This window comes from Ostrea edulis, chromosome 7, assembly GCF_947568905.1.
Source record: "Ostrea edulis chromosome 7, xbOstEdul1.1, whole genome shotgun sequence".
Lineage (NCBI taxonomy): Eukaryota > Metazoa > Mollusca > Bivalvia > Ostreida > Ostreidae > Ostrea > Ostrea edulis.
The window spans coordinates 54,034,184-54,057,689 of record NC_079170.1 but is presented as its reverse complement, the minus strand read 5'-3'; the positions used below and the strand labels follow the sequence as shown (position 1 = coordinate 54,057,689).

At 35.1% G+C, this 23,506-nt stretch overlaps 1 protein-coding gene and 3 long non-coding RNA genes across 5 annotated transcripts; 2 read left to right on the top strand and 2 right to left on the bottom strand.

Moving 5' to 3' along the window:
- Positions 1 to 1,540: 1,540 nt before the first annotated feature.
- On the top strand, positions 1,541 to 15,103 carry LOC130048258 (uncharacterized). The gene is made up of 2 exons (XR_008797104.1): positions 1,541 to 1,846; positions 12,992 to 15,103. It is a non-coding gene; the product is annotated as an uncharacterized LOC130048258 (long non-coding RNA).
- Positions 6,932 to 8,398, bottom strand: LOC130048257 (uncharacterized). Its single transcript, XR_008797103.1, has 2 exons — positions 8,211 to 8,398; positions 6,932 to 7,282 (listed from the first exon to the last, which is right to left on the bottom strand). It is a non-coding gene; the product is annotated as an uncharacterized LOC130048257 (long non-coding RNA).
- Positions 7,161 to 10,394, top strand: LOC130048256 (uncharacterized). Its single transcript, XR_008797102.1, has 2 exons — positions 7,161 to 7,300; positions 8,565 to 10,394. It is a non-coding gene; the product is annotated as an uncharacterized LOC130048256 (long non-coding RNA).
- Positions 15,104 to 16,903: 1,800 nt separating the features above from the next.
- On the bottom strand, positions 16,904 to 22,467 carry LOC125654811 (uncharacterized). Of its 2 annotated transcripts, XM_048884898.2 has the most exons (6): positions 22,395 to 22,467; positions 21,448 to 21,504; positions 19,189 to 20,851; positions 18,753 to 18,878; positions 17,484 to 17,579; positions 16,904 to 17,088 (listed from the first exon to the last, which is right to left on the bottom strand). In XM_048884898.2, the coding sequence occupies exons 3-6, from the start codon at positions 20,552 to 20,554 to the stop codon at positions 16,925 to 16,927; spliced, it is 1,752 nt and encodes a 583-aa protein (XP_048740855.2). In that variant the 5' UTR covers positions 20,555 to 20,851; positions 21,448 to 21,504; positions 22,395 to 22,467; the 3' UTR covers positions 16,904 to 16,924. The 2 variants fall into 2 exon arrangements, with proteins under 2 accessions (XP_048740855.2, XP_048740856.2); XM_048884899.2 differs by lacking the exon at positions 21,448 to 21,504.
- Positions 22,468 to 23,506: the final 1,039 nt, after the last annotated feature.

The window sequence follows — 23,506 nt, the reverse complement described above, 5'->3', positions numbered from 1 at the left end:
ATGACTTCTTTTCAGACACTATTTTCTCTGAAACGCAGCTGGGCTGACATTAATTCTACATGCCGTTTTTAAGACAGTTATTTATACTACCAATATAGTAAATAAAAACAGTTAAGCAATTTACCCTTTTTTGTAAAACCCCTCAAAACTCTACACTAGTGCCTACTATTTTACACAATTATTACCCCCCTTGATGTGAACTCTCTAGAATTAAAGGAAGAAATGAATGAATATCACTTTGCAGACAACAGTAACAGGAAACTTGAAAAGTGATGTAGAGATTAGCCTATTTTTCTGTAAATTAAATTTGATATGTTAGTTAATAGTGAAGTTAGAATCCATGTAATCATTCCAAATTAATACAAACTGTCCCAATGACAGATAGATCTAGTAAATTAATAGTAAACACCGGTAAATAAGATTCCAAGTATGTCTATTTTAGAACACTTGTTTCTCTTTAAAAAAAACCCAAAGAATATCTAAATCATTTTCTACACTCAATCAGTATCAATGCTGACATCACACTTTCACCTCATATTGCGTCATACTCAACATGCATTGTGACGCACTTTTTGTGTATTCAAAGTATTTCATTCTCACTGAAATAATTTATCTTCTATCAAATGGTCAATGTAATTTCTATTATAATGCAATTCATATTTCAAAATATTGTATACGTAACGATGTGGATTGTTGTTCTGATGAGAAGGGAGAAGGGGTGTGTGTGTATTTTGTTGGTAGATCCTCTAACAAATATCCCATTCCTATATCAATATGCTATGAGTATAGCACACATATATTCCAATTACAAATTCTGTAATTCATGTATTTTAGACCACATCCATATCTTAAATGTAATAAAACAATACACTTCATAGAGATTTCGATATAGAAATACTTGAGGCCTACTTATTCCAACATCTTACATGTATGTATCAAATGGCAGACACCCCCCAATAGTAAACTTAACGAACCTGCATGGTGATTTTAATTATGTTCTATGACCTTGCTATGTACATTTTCCCATAGTTGATACTTTTTAAGAGTATTATTCATAAAGTAACATTGTATTTATCTACACATGAGTTTGAAAAATAAAGAACAAGAGCCACGAATACCCAAATATGGCCCTGTGATTTTGAGTAAAATAAAGTATCTTCATTCCAAAATTTCATCATGGTATGAAATAGCTTATACCTTCTTCTTTATAAATCCAGTGTGTTTTTTCCGCGAAAATTCACGCATATAGAAATTTTAACATGCAGAACCTATAACAGTTGTGTTATATTCGTAAAAGTTGATAATATCCAACAATATGCACCAAAAATTTGTATAACCCCCAGGCCTCGATCCAATAAATATTAATGAATTATAAATTAGTATATTACATACTGCATAGAAGTTAAGAGTTTTTTTTGGACCCAAATCTGTTCATACTGACCATGAACAGCTCAAAAGTGATGTTCATTTCTTAAATATTTATATTACAAATCGCATTTTCCTCTATGAGCCAACCAATTTCAGCGCGTAACACAATCCGTTCATATTGACTATGAACGGATTATGAACTAGTTTAAAGCACACGACTGAGAGAGCATAATATAATAATTTGAAAAAATACAACATGTGTTACAAAGATCTCGCAAGTCACAACTCTGCTTAAGATTGTGAATTTACGTGGATTATCATCCCAATCTTGCGGTCTCCTACCTCCAGAATATAGTGCACGTGCAATGTTGATAAAAGACAGAGTAAGACGAAGTGTGACGTCATGTCTATGTGTTGACGTACGTCAAGATACGACTGTGACAGAGGAGTTCGTTTTATGCAACAAAATAGAAGCAATGTAAGCAAACGGTGTTCTAGTAAATGAATATGAATATTAGAATTGAAGAGCACATTTAAGAAATATGAACAGCTCAAAAGTGCTGTTCATTTCTTAAATGTGTGTGTGTGTGTGTGTGTGTGTGTGTGTGTGTGTGTGTGTGTGTGTGTGTGTGTGTGTGTGCACAGGCACCTGAAGTACACAAGGTAAGAAACAAAAATTTGTAAACAAACAGGGGGTCCCCGTTTCCGGGCACATTTTCCAAGTAATTACAGCGTTACCTAAGGAATTTTGACGAGCGGCAGGTCGGGGAGATGTCATACTACAAGTCTCTTCAACTCAAAACCCATCTCATCTCTTTTATTTGACACAATCTTGCGTGCATTGATCGGACAGGGCTTCTTCTCTTCCACTGGCAGCCAAAAAGGAGGTCACAGAGTACGAATTTGTTGTACGCGCCGTGTGATTGGTTCGCAAAGACATTGCTTAGTCTCGGGATCATACGAAGGGTCTCGGGATTGTTCGCGGACCAATCACACGACACGTTATAAATTCGTACTCTGTGACCTCCTTTTTGGCTGCCAGTGGAAGAGATGAAGCCCTGTCCGATCAATGCACGCAAGATTGTGTCAAATAAAAGAGATGAGATGGGTTTTGAGTTGAAGAGACTTGTAGTATGACATCTCCCCGACCTGCCGCTCGTCAAAATTCCTTAGGTAACGCTGTAATTACTTGGAAAATGTGCCCGGAAACGGGGACCCCCTGTTTGTTTACAAATTTTTGTTTCTTACCTTGTGTATTTTATTATACCGGTAGAAGGCCAATCTTTAAAGTTTACAAAAAGCGTGAAACGATTACATGAATCGAAAGAGGGATGAGATAGACTGGGAATTCATACATTTCAGAGAAATTATTGCCACCAAAAAAAAAATTATGAAAAAAGGGGGGGTAGTAATATCCATACTTCAGGTGCCTGTGTGTGTGTGTGTGTGTGTGTGTGTGTGTGTGTGTGTGTGTGTGTGTGTGTGTGTGTGTATGTGTGTGTGTATAAGCACAAAAAACCCAACAACCCCCTGCCCAATGGAGGCTTTTCAACTTGCTCTGACAAGCGCTGTTTGCTTTGCAAATTTAGCCATAACTCAGAAACGTTCCAAAGCTTCACTACAGGCAAAACGTATAAAATATTGGGTCAACTCTCCTGTAAAACCAACAACTGCATATACCTCATCAATTGTAAACAATGTGGACAACACTATGTTGGGGAAACTACAAACATCAGACTTAGGACCAAGAACCACCGATCAACCATCAACGCCAAACGCGTGACCGAACCCGTAGGGGAACATTTCAACAAAGAAGGTCACATTTGGCAAGACATGCAAGTGGTTGTTATTGATCATAACCCAATATGGCCCGATGCAGAGAGAAAGAGCACAGAAAAATCCTGGATGCACCGTTTGAAATCATTCCATCCAGGTGGAATGAATAATTTGAATGATTTCACGCGCATGAATCCAGGATAAATCCCTAGTTAAAATCAGTTTCCATAGCCTAATCGCCAAAATTCACCCGATAAGATATCTTATTTTGTTTGATTAATATAAATACAATTCGTTTCCCCGGTTTCAAGGCTCTGACCTTGAGTTCCTTTATTTAACCTTGAGTTCCTTTATTTAGCCATAACGAGGATTCCCAAAATTGCGATTATTGTTTGACCTTCAATACTTCCCAATCATAAGAAATCATTACAATTATAGCTCTCTCTCTCTCTCTCTCTCTCTCTCTCTCTCTCTCTCTCTCTCTCTCTCCCTTTCATATTCTAGTCTCGACATTGCGGCTTTTTAAAATAAAGGGGAAAAAATGAATTGACCTTGAAGACGAGTATTTTATTAATATATCATCTTAAGACCTCTAAACTATGGTAAAACATTATTCTAAATCCACATAGGTTCGGATTCGCATGGCTCTTTGTGTTGCGATGTCGGGGTTTCTAGAATGCCGCTTTAATTTGTCTGACCTTGAAAGGTATATTACCTTGAAAAATAATACTGTTTCTGTTTCCTTAGACTTCTCTCCCATTCACCTATTTGATTGTAGATTTTGATTTTAATGCTAGATCTGTGTCTTTTGATTGACCTTGTTTGTTGTTTGATCGTGTTCTTCTGGCAATCATTGTTTTTCGCTGTTCACCATATCCGAATCATCAATGGTACGGCCTACCTAATATTGTTTTGAACTTAATCAGTCTATATCATTATCTTCCCACCATTTTATTCCATAATCACATTGTTTTGTAAGTTTTCCCTCTAAATTTATCTGATTTCTGTAATTTTCAAGAATAATTCTATTTTCATCCTGACCCTAGCATGGTACAAACTCTTTAAACCATAGTCAGTAAACACGCTTTACGGGAAAAGAGTACCAATTCATTTCCCATAGACCTCAATGTTAACCTTTGGCCCTCTCACTAATTAACTATATCGATTTTAAACAAATGACCGCAAACATTTCAAAGTTCATTCCAAGTGTTGATAAAAAATGACAAAAAATATGTAGGGTCCCGTGCCTTTTATAGGCCATATTTGTACTTTTTTACAACACATAGCAATCTGCAGTAAATTACACACTTCATTTTAAGCACACCCCTACCATGGTAATTTCCTCAGTCATTTCTCGATTTTGTGCGATAATTTTTCATCCTGACAATTAATTTGGACCTCTATAATATTTCTTTCAATTCCAAATAATTTCACTCTTGATATTAGCCAATCACGCAACACCTAGACATTTATACCTCCGCTCAATCTTGGGTAAACTCCGTCCGGGTTACGCATACGGGGGTTTGGTACTCTCATTCCTATACTCATAATGTTAACGACCTTAAAATTAGGCAAATTTGTTATTTTCAAAGACTTTACATACTGAAGTGTATATGGATGAAAATTTAGTTCTGTAACTTCAACGTGAAGGGTACTGTGAACACCCTAAACAAGTGTACCGTCTGCTGACAGTGCCGTTACAGGGAATGAATGATTCTGACACCTGTCCCAAGTTCGCCATCTAGCTGACGACTGTAATAAATATTATATCTGTAAATCGCATGTGATTTGTTTGTTATGGAATATACAATCATTTTAAGATAAAATTTTGTTCATATCTTCATCCGGGTGGATTCTACCCGGAATTTGAGAATGACCCCAAATTTCCTGAAAATTCCACAAAAATTGCTGAAATATACTCTTATATTAAGTAGTAAATGGAGAATTCTGCATACTTTTACTATATTATGAAACTTACACTATATAGGTACCCAATAAATAAAATGGCTATTACCTGGTTTCCTGCAGATTAGATTATATGATAAAACTTGTACCCCACCCCCTTCCGTAGAAATCTGCCTCCGAGACAAAGCAGGATCTCCAGGCCGATACACAGCCTTTAATGACAGAAATGGTTGATATGTAAGATACTAACACCTGGTGAGGCATCTCTGTATTTTATGCGCGGCACCTGGTATTTCTCTGGTATTACCCTCCCCCTTTACTGGGATATTTTCAGAACCCCATACTAATTTATCGTTATAGAACCTCAAAAAACTGAAATTTTGTGATCTCAATCCCATTGGCTCTTGTGTAATCCAATTTTCATAAAAATGTATTAAAAACGTGATTCTGGTTTCAAATAAAGTGAAATAAGCATTATTTCCGGATTGAAAAGTTACCTGATGAGGCCTCTATAGGGAAAAGAGTACCAATTCATTTCCCATAGACCTCAATGTTAACCTTTGGCCCTCTCACTAATTAACCATATCGATTTTAAACAAATGACCGCAAACATTTCAAAGTTCATTCCAAGTGTTGATAAAAAATGACAAAAAATATATAGGGTCCCGTGCCTTTTATAGGCCATATTTGTACTTTTTTACAACACATAGCAATCTGCAGTAAATTACACACTTCATTTTAAGCACACCCCTACCATGGTAATTTCCTCAGTCATTTCTCGATTTTGTGCGATAATTTTTCATCCTGACAATTAATTTGAACCTCTATAATATTTCTTTCAATTCCAAATAATTTCACTCTTGATATTAGCCAATCACGCAACACCTAGACATTTATACCTCCGCTCAATCTTGGGTAAACTCCGTCCGGGTTACGCATACGGGGGTTTGGTACTCTCATTCCTTACAACGAAACCACCACCATTTTTATCACTCAGTACAACAGTGTATCACTCTTGTCACCAATGTAGTTTATCGATACTTGTCGTTTTTGCGTGTTATTTGTTTATGTAATATACGTCTCTTGATAAAGACGTGGGTTGCGTCGAAAATTCGAGTTTTAAATAACCAACAGTGTCGTGGCCTTTTCAGTGCTTAATATATGATTTATTTCAGACTGAGTTCTGTCCAATATTACACACGTATCTTTAGTTCTGAGTATTAATGCTTCCACACGTATTGTAATGCTTCCACACGTATTTTAATGCTTCCACACGTATTTTAATGCTTCCACACGTATTGTAATGCTTCCACACGTATTGTAATGCTTCCACACGTATTTTAATGCTTCCACACGTATTGTAATGCTTCCACACGTATTGTAATGCTTCCACACGTATTTTAATGCTTCCACACGTATTGTAATGCTTCCACACGTATTTTAATGCTTCCACACGTATTTTAATGCTTCCACACGTATTTTAATGCTTCCACACGTATTGTAATGCTTCCACACGTATTTTAATGCTTCCACACGTATTTTAATGCTTCCACACGTATTGTAATGCTTCCACACGTATTTTAATGCTTCCACACGTATTTTAATGCTTCCACACGTATTGTAATGCTTCCACACGTATTTTAATGCTTCCACACGTATTTTAATGCTTCCACACGTATTGTAATGCTTCCACACGTATTTTAATGCTTCCACACGTATTTGTCATCATTATCAATGCTTCCTGAACAAGATCAAGGAGAGCCACCTCACACACTGGTACAACTCCACGATTGGACATTGACCATGATATGCAGATTAAATCAGTAATCTTAGTTTTCCATACTGGAATATTCACATTCACCAATGTTTAGTCAGCAATACATTTTTCTTGTTTCATTTTATCATATTTCTCAATATAGGAACTGTGACGCACCTCTCAAGTGAACATGAAGAAATATTAAGTTGTGTCACACATATGAATACATGTGTAAGAACTAAATGTCTAGTTTCTTTATACTATGGGAATAGAAAACAATAGAATCATGGAGTAATATCGGAGTGGACACATTGTTTATTTACAGTCTGTTGATGTACATATCAGCGGTGTGAGTTACTGCTTAACATCGCCTCCACCATCTGCGTTTACATGGCCGTTGTCGTCTGACATTTATATTGTACATTCCTCCTCGCCTTGCAGTCATCATCAATGGAACTTCCTCAGTACCACCGGCTGCTAAAAACAGAACTGATTGTATGTACACCCCGCTATAACAAGGAAATCTTAGGTCTACATTTATATATGCACTTGTATAATCATACACAATTTTGATATACCACATATTGTTATATCCAATAATATATACACACACAAAATGAATGTTTGCATTTTGAATTAAGATTACGGTATTCAATGTATAAAGAAAGGATAACGAACAATTTTGAAGGATTTAAATCAAAATAAATGTTTATTGTTAAATAATGATGAAAGTGAAGCAGATGAAATTCACATTACTGGTAAATGATTAGAAGCTGACCTTTTTGCACTTGAGACTTTTTTGAAAAGTTATTTGCCCTTTATAAAAATAAGAAATATCTACTTTTCTTAAAAAATGTTTCATACAGAGAAAGTGTATGCAACTTTATACCAAGAGATTTGTATGAAATTATAATTTCTTTCAAAGATATTTTAATAAAATATGCTCTTCCCATAGACTTCGATGTAAAATTCTATGTAAAATCAATCTTGAGCAGTAAACAACATTTTAAAAATTCCTATGGTGGATTATTTTTATTTTTTACATATGTTAAAGAGGCCAGACTAACTCATAGATTTTTTAAATAAACATACAGAGGTGTTTTTTTTTAGTGTTTTAATCTTACTGGTTGACATAATGAAATTTAATATTTGGTCTCGTGTAGTACCTATACTGTATAGGTACTCTTTTCTAATATTTTACAAAGTACTTCATTCTAATATTTATTGGAATTCATCTGCAATTTTTTATTCATTACACAAAATATTTCACTAATCCATCTGCCAGTCTCTACTGGTAGGTGGTGATTGATGGTGCGAAATTTAAGAAGAGTTCTGAATTTTTTAGACAATTTTTCTAAATATTTTTCAAGTCCAAAGTCTATCTTAAAAGTACTGCATATTTTACCTTTAGATGAATTAAACATATCGCTCGACTATGTTTGAATAAATTGATCCTTAAGTGTTTCACAGCATTTGTTATCCATATTTCATTTACGTTCTCTCGGTGATGCCATATATTTGAATGTCCACACATGTTTAAAATTCTATGAATACATTCAAACCACGGGGTTTTAACAGTGCCGGTAAGATATTGTGTACATACAAAAAATTATAAAGTACACTTACAATTTTGAAGTTATAACCTGGTAATAATTTAGCTCAGTATGAAATCATTTTACTATCAATATATCACAACATTCTTTATTTCTTTTAAATCATTATTGTCACACATATATATTTGCTTTCTTTCTACTTTAAGAAAGAGGAGGGGGCATCGTCGCAAACCATGGTTTTGAGTCCGCACACGTTCCCTCATGATGGTGATGTGTTAGGGGGTGGGTGTTAACGTGCATTAATCAACATTTCAAATTTCCGAAGCTTTCTTTCGACAAAAAGAATCAAGAAATGTGTTCCTTCAACCCCAGAACAATCAACACTTGGACCCTTTTCTTCAATATTTGAACCGAGGATAATGGCTCTACATTTGTACATATCCGTGAAATCAAAACATATCAATCTGATTAGTGCCTTTTGCTATATATATAATTAATGCAATGGAAATAAAAACACATAAAATCAAACTTCATTTCATTCCATACTGTGTCATCAGGTTAATGGAAAAAGAAAGAATATATCAAAAAGATACTGGTGGAAATCTAAATGGTTCAACCCCCTCCACTCCCCTTTCCACTTTCCGACGCCCCCGTAATTACATATGTTGGAGAGCACGTGCATTAACTCAAATCTTTGTAAAACTTTTACATATCAAACTGATGAATAGTCAATGTACATTGAGTGCCTCACGGACACGTACAATGCATGCATGTCCTCCTCCGCCGATATGTCGTTTATGTAACCTTTGTTTTCCCATCTATTCTTTTCTAAAGCTTGACTCATCTTTAACTTCCCGTTTCTGCAAAATCAACTTGAATTTGGTCACAGTTGATAAGAGCACCCAGGAAGGAATTGATATCGGATATTTAAGGAAAGTCCGTGCTTTTACGTATCCGGTTTTAAATTTTAAACACCGACTAGAAAGTTCCATTTATAACTTCTTTGTCTGATGTTTGTAGTTTACGAGAACTGTACGAGTCAAATTTAGCATTCAAATGTGAATCGTAGATATATGAATTATTATAGTATCAAGTCCTCACTAGCTCCAATGGTACAAAGCAATGTAATATCTACATTGATCTCTAAAAGGCTCATAGCTTGCAATCTAAGCCTGAACAAGTTAAAAATCATACAAAGGCGTGACCCTCACAGTGGAATTCAAACTGGTTTTAGTGAGTTTGTGTTTGGTTCAAAGAAACCCAGAATTATAAATCCTCAGAAAATCATCAACAAAGTTGTTGAATATTTGAACTCTTCTTCACAAGTACTTTCAAGAAACAAAATTATTTGTACATGAGCTGTAGTTGCTAGAATCTACACATATGTTACACTATATTTATTTTTTCTATAAGTATGAGATAGCATGTAGGTATTTTTATGTATGATATGATTGATAGCCAAACACAAAAAGAATAACACACACACCAAAAAATTTGTGAGAAAAGGAAGGGGTAGAGGAGCCCCCCCCCCCCCCCCCTTGTGTTCCAATTGTCTGGTAGGACAACATTTTCAGTATGTTTTACATATATATATATTGTCATATTCTGTTAATCTTGATTTTAAGACTGTATTTGCTGTTACAATTTACTCTTTTCAAAGTGTGCAAAGAATAATTGTAAAACTTAAATTTAAAAATGGGGGTTTACGTATTCAAGAGACCATTTTGCAAAATATCTCTGGTCAACTATGGTAAAATATGTTGTTGTTTTTTTTTTGTTAACCTTAGATATAATTCTAAATATTTTTAAAGAAAAACTGGCATGTAAACAATTTAGATTTTGAGAATTTTTCAAAATTGCGATATTCTGTGATTTTTTTCTGAAGGATGTGAGCAGATTAAACAGCAATTGTGTATGTTTTAAATTGAATATCTTTAAAAATTCTCTCGGTAAATGAATAGCTATTGGTTTTTATATATTATAGCTTAATATGATGTGCTTTGGTGCATATTTTTAGTAAAACATGAGATCATGCATTCTTGTGTTAAAATTTGGCTTTTGCATTTGGGGGTATATGTGCTCTGTAGCACATAGTATAAAAATAAACCCGCAAAGGTATGTCTAATATGGGTTTTTTTTAGTTAGTTTATGAGTTGTTTAAGTTATTTAAATGAAAAAAAAAAAATTTGATTGACAGAAATTTCTAATAGTATTTACCTACCTTAAGATATCGCAAGGTAAAAATAAAACCGATATCGTTAAAATACCACATTTCGGAAAACAGAAGCGTGGTTTCGCATTTACTTTTGAGCGATTGATTGATTGTATGTTGTTTTACGTCCCTCTCGAGAATTTTTCACTCATATGGAGACATCTTCATTGCCGGTTAAGGGCTGCACTTTAGGCCTATGCTCAGCGCTTACGGCCTTTTAGCAGGGAGGGATTTTTATCGTCCTGCTATGGAGAAAAATAATTCGTACCCTCAAGTAGGACCCAGGGTCACCTCATTTTAGTATGACCCTGGGTCACCCTATTTTCTACACGCTTTCCTACGCTATAAAAATAGTCCCACATAAAATGAAAGTAGAATGCAGACAATGTATTTGCGCAGTACCGAATGGAAAGGAATACTGAGCAAGTCATTATTGATCATTTACATGTCATCATTTCTTAGCAAAAAATTGCCTAATTCTAAACATGATAATTCACTGTTATCTGAATCCCTCAGATTTTCCCAAATACGAAAATGTGATATAAACCTAGCTTATAATGAATGCAATGCAGTGAAATTGAACTTGGAACATCATCCTTTTATTTATTTGTAATTTATTTACAGATGATTACAAGATAATGTTACACTTAGAAGGTGACCTCTGCTCACCTATAGATTTCAGATATGAAAATCATGTTACGGTGGATTATATTTTATAATGCTACAATAGTGCCAAGGTGAAATGTTTAGCTCACCTGAGCCAAAGAATAAAATGAGCTCAAATGATCATTTGTGTATCCGTTTGTAAATCTTCTACTGGGCAGATTTTCACCAAACCCAAGTAAGTGTTGTCCAAATTTATGTTTAGATGATCCATAGGTATTTTGTCACAGGCACTGGACGTTTTAAATATCTATAATAATAAAAAAAAATTGTCTTCTTGTAAAGTTGTAAACATAATATTCACATGGCCTTGTGAATATTATGTTTACAGGAAGACAATTTTATTATATAGATATTTAAAACGTCGAGTGCCTGTGGTATTTTGTCTAAGTTATGTTATGGTTTGACTTTGTAATTGTTCATTAGAATTGCAGTAAATAGAAATATAACATATTTAAGGCGTGTCTGTAAGATGTGTATAAGAGATAACGGGAAATATGGATTTCGGACACAGAAGGAGATTGGTCATGTGGTCACTCTACTCGGCTATGTATTTGAAACAGAAATAGAAATAAAAACAAGGGTGACCTAGGATCATCCATACACTGAGATGTCGGTTACCTCAGGACACCTTTCTATCAATTTTATCAATGATGACCAGAGGTACCCTTACATGACCATTACATCAATGGGTGACCAGTGGAAACCTTATATGACCCTTACATCAATAGGTGACCAGAGGTAACCCTTATATGACCATTACATCAAAGGGTGACCAGAGGGAACCAATATGCGAAAATTAAATCAATGGATCGCCAGGGGACATCAATGGGTGACCATAAGTACATTATGATGGTGACCACGGGTAACCTTTGTAGAACCGTTAATCAATCGGTTAGTTGAAACAATTCCCCTGTCGATATGGTCCCACAAAAGCATATTTTTTTTGGTTTTGTATAATGATGAATTTTATTCATCTGTAAGCATTGAAACAAACAAAAATCACTCTATCAGGAAAAGAAATATAGATTGATAATAATAATGACAGTAATTAATAGACATATTTAAAGAAAAACACAGAAAGGTGGAAAGATCTAAAATAAAAGGATCCATAACAGAATGTAAATTGGAGCATGTCTACCTGCCGAAATATTTGTGCATCTAACAGATGGTATTTATTATTACGCGCATTTATTTTGAGATATAAGAACTATTTTCGTGTGACCCCGGGTCCTACTTGAGGGTACAAATTATCTTGTTTTTGCGGTCTCCTCCGAAGGACCGCCCCATTTAGTCGCCTCTTACGACAAGCAAGGTGTACTGAGGACCTATACTAACCCGGATCCCCACGATGATAGGCACCGAATTTCAGAAGCCCGTACTTATCTCAAACTCTTCGTTCGCTTTTCACGAGTAGGTTTACAACGTTGAAATTGATTATTTAAACCCATCTTTTTCGGTCATTTCATCTCTGCCTGCTTGATTTGTTTGATAGAGAGTATGTATATCCTGATATTATGATTGTTGATGAGTATATCACTCTTTATCTTACATTCCTCACGTAATTCGCACAAAATCGTACTAATTTGTAATGCGTCGTACATGTGTACATGTATGAGGGCCAAAATCTCGCATCCCGAGAGGACTATGCTCCGTGTTTTGTACTGTATCGTGAGGCTTTAAAGTTTGGGCTTCTAAACATGAAATTTATCATGATCCTTATGATATATATTTGTCAGTTTTCTTTTCATATTTCAGATTAAAATATGGCGTGAAAGAAGTCCAATCTTACCAGGAATAGGTCGGAAAGTGGGCTCGCAAAACTGAAACTTATAATGTACAAACTTTTACATAAATATAAAATAAACTTATCAACAATCATGGTATTGTTGTGGATTTTTTTTTCAGATCAGGGTCTTTTTAAAGCAAAAAACAAAACACAACAACAAAACACAACATGTGAACAGGCACAAAAAGCCATGCATGGGATAATCAGAAAAATAAGGCAACTCACCAGTTGATTTATTTGATAAGATTGTAGTTCCAGTGTTACTTTATATGGATGTAAAGTTTTGGGTAAAGAAAACATAGATATTATTGAACGTGTACATTTAGAATTCTTAGAAGTATATTTTAACTTACCCTTTGTATATCAATATACGAGTTCATGTATATACAAGAAAGGTATCTTACTGGGTAAAATTGTTTAAATGCCCAGAAAATAAAATTGTATTTGTTCTGTAAAGGTATTTATTTATGCATCACAATAGTAGACACATGTCAAACTCTTGGATCCCGTGTATTAAGAAAATATTAGACATGAGTGGGTTCTCTATTATCTGGTCTGAATAAGATATCGTAAATGTATCCATTGTAATGCAAAGGTTTACAAGAGCAATTTATTAAAACATGATTTAGTGATATAAACGAGTCATCAAAAGGCCAGATATACAGAATATTTCGAACATCAAATCATCATCTCTCAGTGTAGACTGGGAGACGGTACAATATCCCTCTCAATGAAAGAATATGTAAATTATGTAACTCAGGACACATTGCTGATAAATTTCACTATATTCTTGAATGTAAAGAATTAACGAATTTAAGAGAGAAATATTTAAATGCTAGATATTGTACATCACCAAATGTCACCAAGTTTTGCCAACTTATGTCGAATACTAACTTTACAACATTAAAAGATCTATGTATGTTTATTTTAAGAATATATGATATAGTCGGATAGCTAGACTTGATCAAGTCTCTATGTTGTTTTTATTACAGTATCATTTTATCCAAATTTTACTGTGTTTCTCTGCTCTCTACCATACTTAATGTCACCAAACATAGTTTCGGTCTATAAATTACTGACGTGCATATACAAAACAAAGATGGCGAAAGTGAACAAAGAAAGTGGGGTTGAATTACACATAAAACCTAAAAGCTCAACACGTCAAATTCCGGAAAAATTGTTAATAGAATACCGGGTAGTTGTACAATAATTAATCGAGAAGGCATAAATTACTTTATGTTGCACATAAATACAATTATACCTTCCTCTTTATGTCTACCTTATGTTTTCCTCCCTAAACATCTCCATGAGTCTACTCTGCTATGTTTTTTGCTAAGTTTTACTAAATAAGTACTAAGTCAGATTGTGTTGAAATTAGCATTTATTACAAATGCCAAACAGAATCACAATATTCAAAATATAAATGTCACACTTGTTGGAATTAAAGTAACATTTATCTTATTTAGACTAACAAATCACACAATTATGGATATGAAAACATAAACAATATGATAATGGAGTACAAATGGCAAAAAAGATGGAGCTATTCGGCATAAAACAGGCCACCAACTTGACCATATCTAAAAATGTGGGCAAGTGCCCCATCCAGAGGAGACGAAATGGAAATACAGTTCCAACATCTAACAAATGATTTAATTGAAAAAATATACTCTATAATGTACAAAGAAATCTGAATTAGTGTTCTTCAACTTCAAACACAAAAAATAACCTGTTGGAGAGTGCTGCCTCATTCAGTCACTCAATTAATTGCATAACAAGACCCTAACAATGTACAATCTGAATATATGTGTAGATTAAGAGATGGCATGTATGGTCCATTATGTTTGGCATTATCAAAAGTATTAAAGAGAGCACTGATTATTAAACATAGAGACTTGAGCAAGTCTATCGGATAGCCTCCCATGTTTCTTTCCATTATACCATATTTTGTATATTGTATATTTAAGTCTACAGATTATCTCTTTAATATATAACCTCTGACAAGTGTATAGTTGTAATGATGTGTATGTTTCTCATGTACCATTATAGGGTTTGAGTGAATAAACTGAACTTGAACACAATCTCTCGTCACAAACTAATAAGGAAAACACCTTTCGGAATCGGGCATAATAAAGCCTAACATTTTTTTTTTATAGGCGAGTAACAGTGTGTTAGCTTTTCGATTTTTCCAGGTGTATAAATAAAAGGTATATATTTAACATTTTGTCTTGCTGTGTACAAGCAGGGATGTTTAGAAAGGAAGCTGAATTTCAAGCACCTGCTTGAGTTTGTGGTAAATAAACTTGCGTGTCTGTGGGTTTTGCCACATAAATGTTGAAGAGGAATTCTTTTACAAGTTGTGAAAATGAATCTCTTGGGAAGTTAGATTTACATGAGAATGATATACTTGAAGTTGCACAATCTTAGTTAGAAAATATAGCCGAGTCTAATACTAGGAAATTCCATTTATGCATTAAGCATATTTTGCATGTGGCTTTTTCACGATAAATCTCTCGAAAAACAAGATATAATGATATTTGTGCTCAATGTTGCTCTTTGATCATTAACACAGAGAGTTTGCTTTGATTGATGTAAATTTTTATTTTCAACAAAATGTACCAAAGATTTCCTTATAGAAAGGGAATTTTTTGACTAGGAGGAACGCTAGTAAACATAAATAATCGAACACCAGTAAACATAAAAAAAAACTTAGAATGGTCTGAGGTTCTTCACAAACACATGTACCATGTCACTGTTTCTGATAACTTGGGTTTCATGTGATTTGTCTGAATAAGAATCCCTTTAAAAGTATTTGAACACACTTGTTGATTTTACAGGGGAAAAAAATGTCTCTGTTTCGAATTCATAATAGACTTACCCATTTTTGTGCGGACCCCCCCCCCCCCCCCCCCCGGGTGTCTTTGAACTGTACAGAACAGGTGTTATTGTTTTTTTCTGTCAATTTCATGTACATACACAGTCGGTAAATTCAAAAAATTAAAGCATTTTATCGAGAAATGAGCTTTAATTAAATGGTTATTTTTTTTCCAGATATATCAAGAACATAACACGAGTTTTCTGCAGATGCATTATCACAACGCGTGCTGCCCACCAGAACTTGCTGATAGTACAATAGATGATAAAAATCATTCCACACTTAAAGGGACATGAACACGATTTGAGCTGAAAATTTTCAAATTTTATTTTTCATATTTTTAATGTTTACAATGCTTAACAAGGGTATTTCTAATGGTCAGCAAAAATTTTAATGTCAGTTGTTGAGTTATAAGAGAGCACTTGTAATTCTTTATTATGCAAAGAAGGCTCGTGTAATGTTTTTGTTTACATAGGTTAAATATACAAGTAAAGGTCTTGTTTGGAGCAGATTTTTCATTTTACAAGCAATTCTGAACACAATTAAATAGGTTCTAGCGTTTGTCATATCTCATTATGTTTTTAACATGATATTTTCTATGAAGCAATGTGTGTGTGTGTGTGTGTGTGTGTGTGTGTGTGTGTGTGTGTGTGTGTGTGTGTGTGTGTGTGTGTGTGTGTGTTTTAGGTTTGATGCAGCTGAACCAACGACTTCCTGGTCACAAACAAATGCTCTACCCAATGGATACCTGGTACATAGTTAAAAAAAAATCGCAATATTTTCCATTATATGTATACTACTACGAGAAGAAAAGAAAAATATAACAACTTTCAAACCGAAATTCAAATGTTTCACTGTATATTAAGCTCCTTCTTTTGTACATTATGACGTCACATATAGAAAATGACTGGGCTATATATTTTCCTTTGGTTTACAAGTATGGAATGAATAACAATACGTCTATGAAGACAAGAACGTGGGAAACCGTGTTCAGTAAAACTTGATATTTTGTGTCAGTGTTCCTTCATCAGCCTTGAGCGACGACCACGTTAGAACCGACATCCTCCGTAAACTTGTTGGTCTGAAATCCGGAATACACGTACGGACTGGTTCTACCTTTAAGCGTTGTTGCGATATTAGTACGTTGTTTGTTCAGCAGAGTGTAAGCGCCATGGCTCGGTCCTTCCTCAACTAAATTGGGAGTATGAAATGAAAAAGATGAATCTGTAGAAGGAAAAACAATACTGTACATGCGCACAAATATGTGACGATGTTTCTTCCTAGGATATATACAAGATATCATTATCATGATATTCACTGTACAAAAGTAAACGTATTTGAAATGAATAAATTTTGAACAAAATTATTTGATAACGGACTTTGTCGTTGTTCATGGGTAGAGTTATCTCTCCTTTATGATTAACTAACTACCCTCATATTGGAGATGATTTGTACTTTTTGTCACATATCGCCAGTAGAAGAATTCACAAAAAATGCATGTTAACTACAATACACGTATCCTGTTCGTACTCTTGCTTGTTTCGTGATATATTTATAGTAATTCGTGATGTATCTAAACGTTTTACCTTTAGAGTTTTGAGGACTTCTCAGCTGTACAGGGAACTTGAGAGTCCCGGTTTGATCCTGAGGAAAATAATGGGCAGACCCAGGACTAAGTCGACCTGTCGACAATAGAATTTCGTAATTATATATCACACAGCTGAGGTGGAAGAGAGTCACGCATTCATAATTATATATCACACAGCTGAGGTGGAAGAGTGTCACGCATTCGTAATTCTATACCACACAGCTGAGGTGGAAGAGAGTCACGCATTCGTAATTATATATCATACAGCTGAGGTGGAAGACAGTCACGCATTCATAATTATATATCACACAGCTGAGGTGGAAGAGAGTCACGCATTCGTAATTATATATCACACAGCTGAGGTGGAAGAGAGTCACGCATTCGTAATTATATATCACACAGCTGAGGTGGAAGAGAGTCGCGCATTCTCATAGTGATATTCTTCAAGAAAATCAGTGTAAATATCTTTTAAGATAATATTATTTTAAAGACTTTAGAATGAAAATGAAAAAATATCTCTAAAACCCGTATTGAAGTTTGTATACGCTTTTAAGAATTTAGATTACAGAATGTACTTGTATCCCCCCCCCCCCTTTAACATTTTACTCTGTGTCCCAATGAATAGGTACTCCCTGAAAGATTAATATCAGATCCAAAGAATAAATGCCAACACGTACACTGCAAGTTAAGGTGGAAGTTACGAAGAGAGAGTTTCTAATTTGTGCCTTGAATACTTTGTACGCATATATTTTCAGTATTTCCTTTAGTAAATAAAAAAAAAAATGACATCTTATGCAGTTTATGATTTCATCTGTTGTGTATCACATGCACGATTGCCTTATAATCTGCATATCACGTGATAGTGCCTGTGATATCTTCAATTCAATATATCCACAATTGAATTAATGGTCTCTTTAATTGAATTGTTGCTCTCTTTTAAATAAGAATTGATGTCCGCATTATTTTTTTATACCAAGTCATTGCAAATGATTAAAGATATCTTCAATTATTCGAGTTTATGTTAATTTGGCGCTCCATAGATGCCACGCTCCTCACGTCAATGGAAAAGGAAAATGTTATTCAAAGTAGATTTAAGAGAATCATACACGATACACATTGTATAAAAAGCACTGATATTGAACTCTCTCTCTCTCTCTCTCTCTCTCTCTCTCTCTCTCTCTCTCTCTCTCTCTCTCTCTCTCTCTGTGTGTGTGTGTGTGTGTGTGTGTGTGTGTGTGTGTGTGTGTGTGTGTTTGCTAATATTTACCTTTATTGGTGTAGTTCAGAGATTCTGGGTATGACGTTTTCGGTTTTTGCCGATTGGGAAACATTGGGGTTTTCCGGAGATTGGCTTTCGTGGGGGTGTAATCAGCTGGGCCAGGTCGCGCAGGCTCTAGAGATAGATGCATATATCCACAAAATAATTATGAAAGTAACTGTATCGTGTGCTGTAAGAAGTCAAGAGAATTACAATTATTATAGTATAGTATTGTTAAGATTTGAACTCTTGGAATTTTAACTACATGTACATGTATTATCTTCAATGACATGTAGTATTGATGTATGAGTACATGTATATTCAGTGCTAAATCTGAAATCACGGCGCAAGCCAAACTCGTGTATTTGTGTAAATAAAAACAAATCTCATTGACCAATTTTTTTTTATCCGACTCCCAGACAGATTACAATCACACATAGTATACCTCCAAAGAGGGATTTAAGTCGCCTTCCTTTAAAGGAGACCGCAGGAGAAGAGAGCATTGTGGTGGTGTTTATTTTGTAATTGTTTGGTCCCGGTGTTTTGTCCTTTGTGTTAATTTCGGGTTTGATATACATCGGCCCACTGTTGGACTGGAATGGACCACCATAGTGATCTCGAACTCTTCTTTCTTTCAATCCATTGATGTCACTTCCGATTGTGGTTCTGATGTTGTACGAACCAGGAGCGGGAGCTTCGTTTGACTCCTCTGGAAGTAAAAACGTAGCTTGATTTTCTTTCAAATGATCAAATCGTCGGGTTCGATCTCCTTTAAACGAAATCCCAGGTGTATTCATTTCTACAAATGCCCTTTGTCTTGATTTCTGTTTTGCATGAGCTCTGCTTTCAGAACGGGACCCCTTTAATAAAACTTTAATAGAATCTGTGCCAACTGTGGTTTTAATTTCATATGCCCCTGGAGCAGGGGTTTCATCAATCATGTCCGGCACCAGAAACACTGCATTTTGGTTCTTGGCTGTGTCAAACTTCCTTTGTCGATTTCCTTTCATTGACACACCAGGAGTTCTACCAACAGCTGTCGGTATATCATACATTTTATCACTCCCAGTCATCGACGCCAGCTCAGGGGCGATGTATGTTCTGCCAGATTCTGTCTGAAAGGGACCAAGACTGCTTCTACTACCCTTAAAACTTGGAGAGGTGGACTTTATTTCAACTGTGGATCCAATATTATAACTTCCCGGTCCTGGTGTTTTTGGAATGTTTTTTGGAAGGAGAAATCCACAGTTCAGCCTTGGAGTCTCATTGAAGTTTCTTGTTCTATCTCCTTTCATAGATACTCCCCGACTTTTTCCAATCAAAGAAGATATCTCATAGCTGACTGGACTCAGAAATCTCGAGCCACGTTCATCAAACTGAGGCGTCGTATGCATTTGACCTCTATTCGATTGAAAAGGTCCACTTCTGCGACCTTTCAAAGATGTCCTGTTGCTTCCAAATCCAAACTTTTCCTCGATTTTATAAGCATTAGGACCTGGTGTGTCATCAACAAGATTCGGCAGAAGAAAACATGCCTCCTTTTTCGCGGAATCAAAATTTCGCTTTCTGTCGCCTTTGAATGATACACCTGGCGTACTACCTATCGTAGTTTTCAGTCGGTAAGAATTTGGGCCCGGAGTGTCTTCAAAATAACGCGGGCTTAAGATGTCAGATTTTGAACCAGTTGTATAGTGTGTCCGTGGACTCAAGTCGTTGTGACTTAGTGTCTTTTTCAAATCGAGGCGAGGGATCCCAATATGATTATTGGTGCTGTTCAGATCCATCAAAGATTTAGCGAAGTACCCATTCATGATTCAGGTAGAGAAATAGCAATATACAGTACAATGTTATGTTATCTCATACACAATATAGATATAAAGATGGTTGTCTCTGGCCATGTATGGAGATCCTTTTCATGCTTTCAGACTATGTTAACTGAAACTGGTTATACAATTTTGCAGACATCTTTTATCGTTATCTTTGCCTGCACCTTTCCGATTAAACCACTCGTAGGTGCGTGTCGTATTTCTCTTGTCGCTCTAGAGGGAATCCAAAATATAGTTGATAAGAGGTAACTGTTCGTCTGTAAGTCGAGTGTTGACTAGGTTCTGAATAAAGACAAAACAGAGTGCTGAGATGACCATGGGGGTTTCCTATAAACCGTATTCTTGATTTCATTCATTTCAGGACATGAAAAATCATGTCATTTTCAACATGCAATGTACATTTTCGTTTAAATGTATATTAATGAACAACGAATTTTATTTCTCCCCTTATGATTTCGTGTTCAACCACGAAAACAGCAAAAAATTGATTATTAACAAATAAACATTTTAAGTACATCAAACTGTTATGTACATGTGATCTTTTACGATTTAGTGCACTTGTATACACATGCATGTAATTGATGGAGAAGTACATTGACTTGTTCTAATAGGATTAAGGCCAGATGCACATATAGCACGAACCATAGTGGAGGGAGAGACTAACCCGGACCCGTCTTATACAGGAAAAAGGAAACACCAGCAGTGTTCCATTTCTTTGAAGGGTAGCAATATTTCACTGCATCAATGCGTTCACTGTGAGTGGAACTTCACTAGATTGTTTTTAGACTTTTTGAATTCATTACTAATCACGTGTCTTAATGGAAACAAAATACACCCTTAGGGTTCTTATCACGTGTCTTAATGGAAACAAAACATACCCTTAGGGTTCTTGTATGGAATTTCCTGGCTTTATGAATGATGGCGTATTTTTCTTTCTATTTAAGAAAATAATAATATGCTATAGCATTATCTCCTTCATATTTCTATTATTTGGATTATTACTAAATGATTGTTTTACATTTATTGTGTTCCAATGACAGAAAACGATCTTTATACGATAATTTGACTTCGTAGACCTACAAATGTATAAACATCTACAACCGCTTAACAGCCTGCTTAATTCCGGACTTGACCATTTCATGATACATGTAACACTGGAAGTTCCTGTTTGCTCAAATGGAATGAGGGGGCGGGGACAGGAATAATGCATCATTTTTGTGGATTAAAGCATAACACCTCTAATGCAGCTTAATGGGGAAAATAAAGTGGGGTTTGAAAAAATTCTAGAATTCTTCATTCCTTATATTTTGCCATAAGCAAATACATGTATATCCCGTCATTCCATATTACATGTATATTATGTCTGACTTCTTAAGATTCACCTGATCATGGTTGTGGAGCTGTTAGTTCCGTTTCCAAAAGAGACAGAAATAATTGTATAAAATGTCCTTGAATAATCAATGTGGAGTATACAGTACAGGTGAGGGGGAGGCTTATAGATTGAAGTATAAACGTGGAGAGAGAGAAAGAGAAAGAGAGAGAGAGAGAGAGATTATCTCTGTGTGTATTGATTATTAAGCATAAATTAGTAGTTCGGCATCAAAGAAAATGAACTTCCATTCACAAAATAGTAATGATAATGAAAACCCCCGGTAATTAATAGAATGTACAAAATAACGTGCCTGATAATTAAGAGGATATTTCTAACTTTTTTTAATTTACCAAAGAAAAAAGAACAGTCTGCATGAAAAAAGAGGTTATATTAACAAACTTTGATATGCTTTTTAATTTGTTTTATCATATAAAGAAATATTTGAAAATTTACCTGGGATAAGTACATTCCAAAGACTCAAAGAAATAACTGGTGGCATACAATTATTAACTTTTATTTATGTAAGGTATTTTTCAAATCAGATTTAAAATCGTAAAAATAGTGTTGTTGTATTGTTCTAGTACAGATAAGATTGAATAGAAACGAGTGATTTGTTTCGATGCACATGGAAATCTGATTGTTAATCAGGATTAAAAGGAGTCGTGTTCTTTAATTTTGGAAACGTAATTCTGAATGGCCAATACACAAAATAAAACTTCATCCAGCCTGGGCACAAATTCTACAATCGACCTGTGTCATGTGATAAGAACGTGCATAGCAGAATTATTCATACTGACATCAGTATGTCTCCTGCACGCAAAGGTCGATAACTGTACACATCAGACTGTGTGTGTAACACTAATTTAATAACCGTTCAAAACCGTCATTTGTAAGCTATTGGGGTATAATGGTTACGTTCATACATGTTCACATACATGATATACACATACACACGAATCATATCACATGCCATTGATTAGAAATTCTTAAAATTAATAAATTCTAGACACATCCCTAAATGGCTAGTTTAAGTCCGGAAAATAAAGTGATGCTTAGGTATTCCATACGGTGGCTGGTTAAGGACAGGTGGGTGAAATTTTTGTTTTAAAAATTCGTTCTCACAAAATACAGTTCGTTTCCACAAATTAATTTCGTTCCCACAAAATTCGTTCCCACGAATTTAATTTCGTTCCCAGGGGAAAAAATTATTTCGTGGGAACGAATTAAAAAAAAATTATTCCAACTGTCCTAAACCAGCCACCGTACTTTTAACCTCAAAATTCACATAGCCACTTCCGGTTTACTGGTATGGTGTCAAAGTGGGGGGAAAGTTGTAAAACAGAAATTTTCAGATATACATGTAACTGTCACTTTCTTCACTTACCTCTCCTTTTCTCTCGTGTTGTCTTTGGCTCCTTCATGATGATGCGTCAGTTATCTAGTCAAACATGCTAGCATGTAACATTTGAACAGCGGGGTAGCAATTCTACTCATAACAATGGCTTTCTACTCACAACAATGGCTCCAGTACTTATTCCTTTTGCATCACCAAGTGCTGGCATATT

Coding starts and splice junctions, on each gene's coding strand:
- LOC125654811 (XM_048884898.2), bottom strand. CDS start 20,554: ATGAATGGGTACTTCGCTAAATCTTTGATGGATCTGAACAGCACCAAT. Junction 18,879..19,188: donor ACTTAAATCCCTCTTTGGAG/GTATACTATGTG, acceptor ATCTATCTCTAG/AGCCTGCGCGACCTGGCCCA. Junction 17,089..17,483: donor AAGTCCTCAAAACTCTAAAG/GTAAAACGTTTA, acceptor CTCCCAATTTAG/TTGAGGAAGGACCGAGCCAT.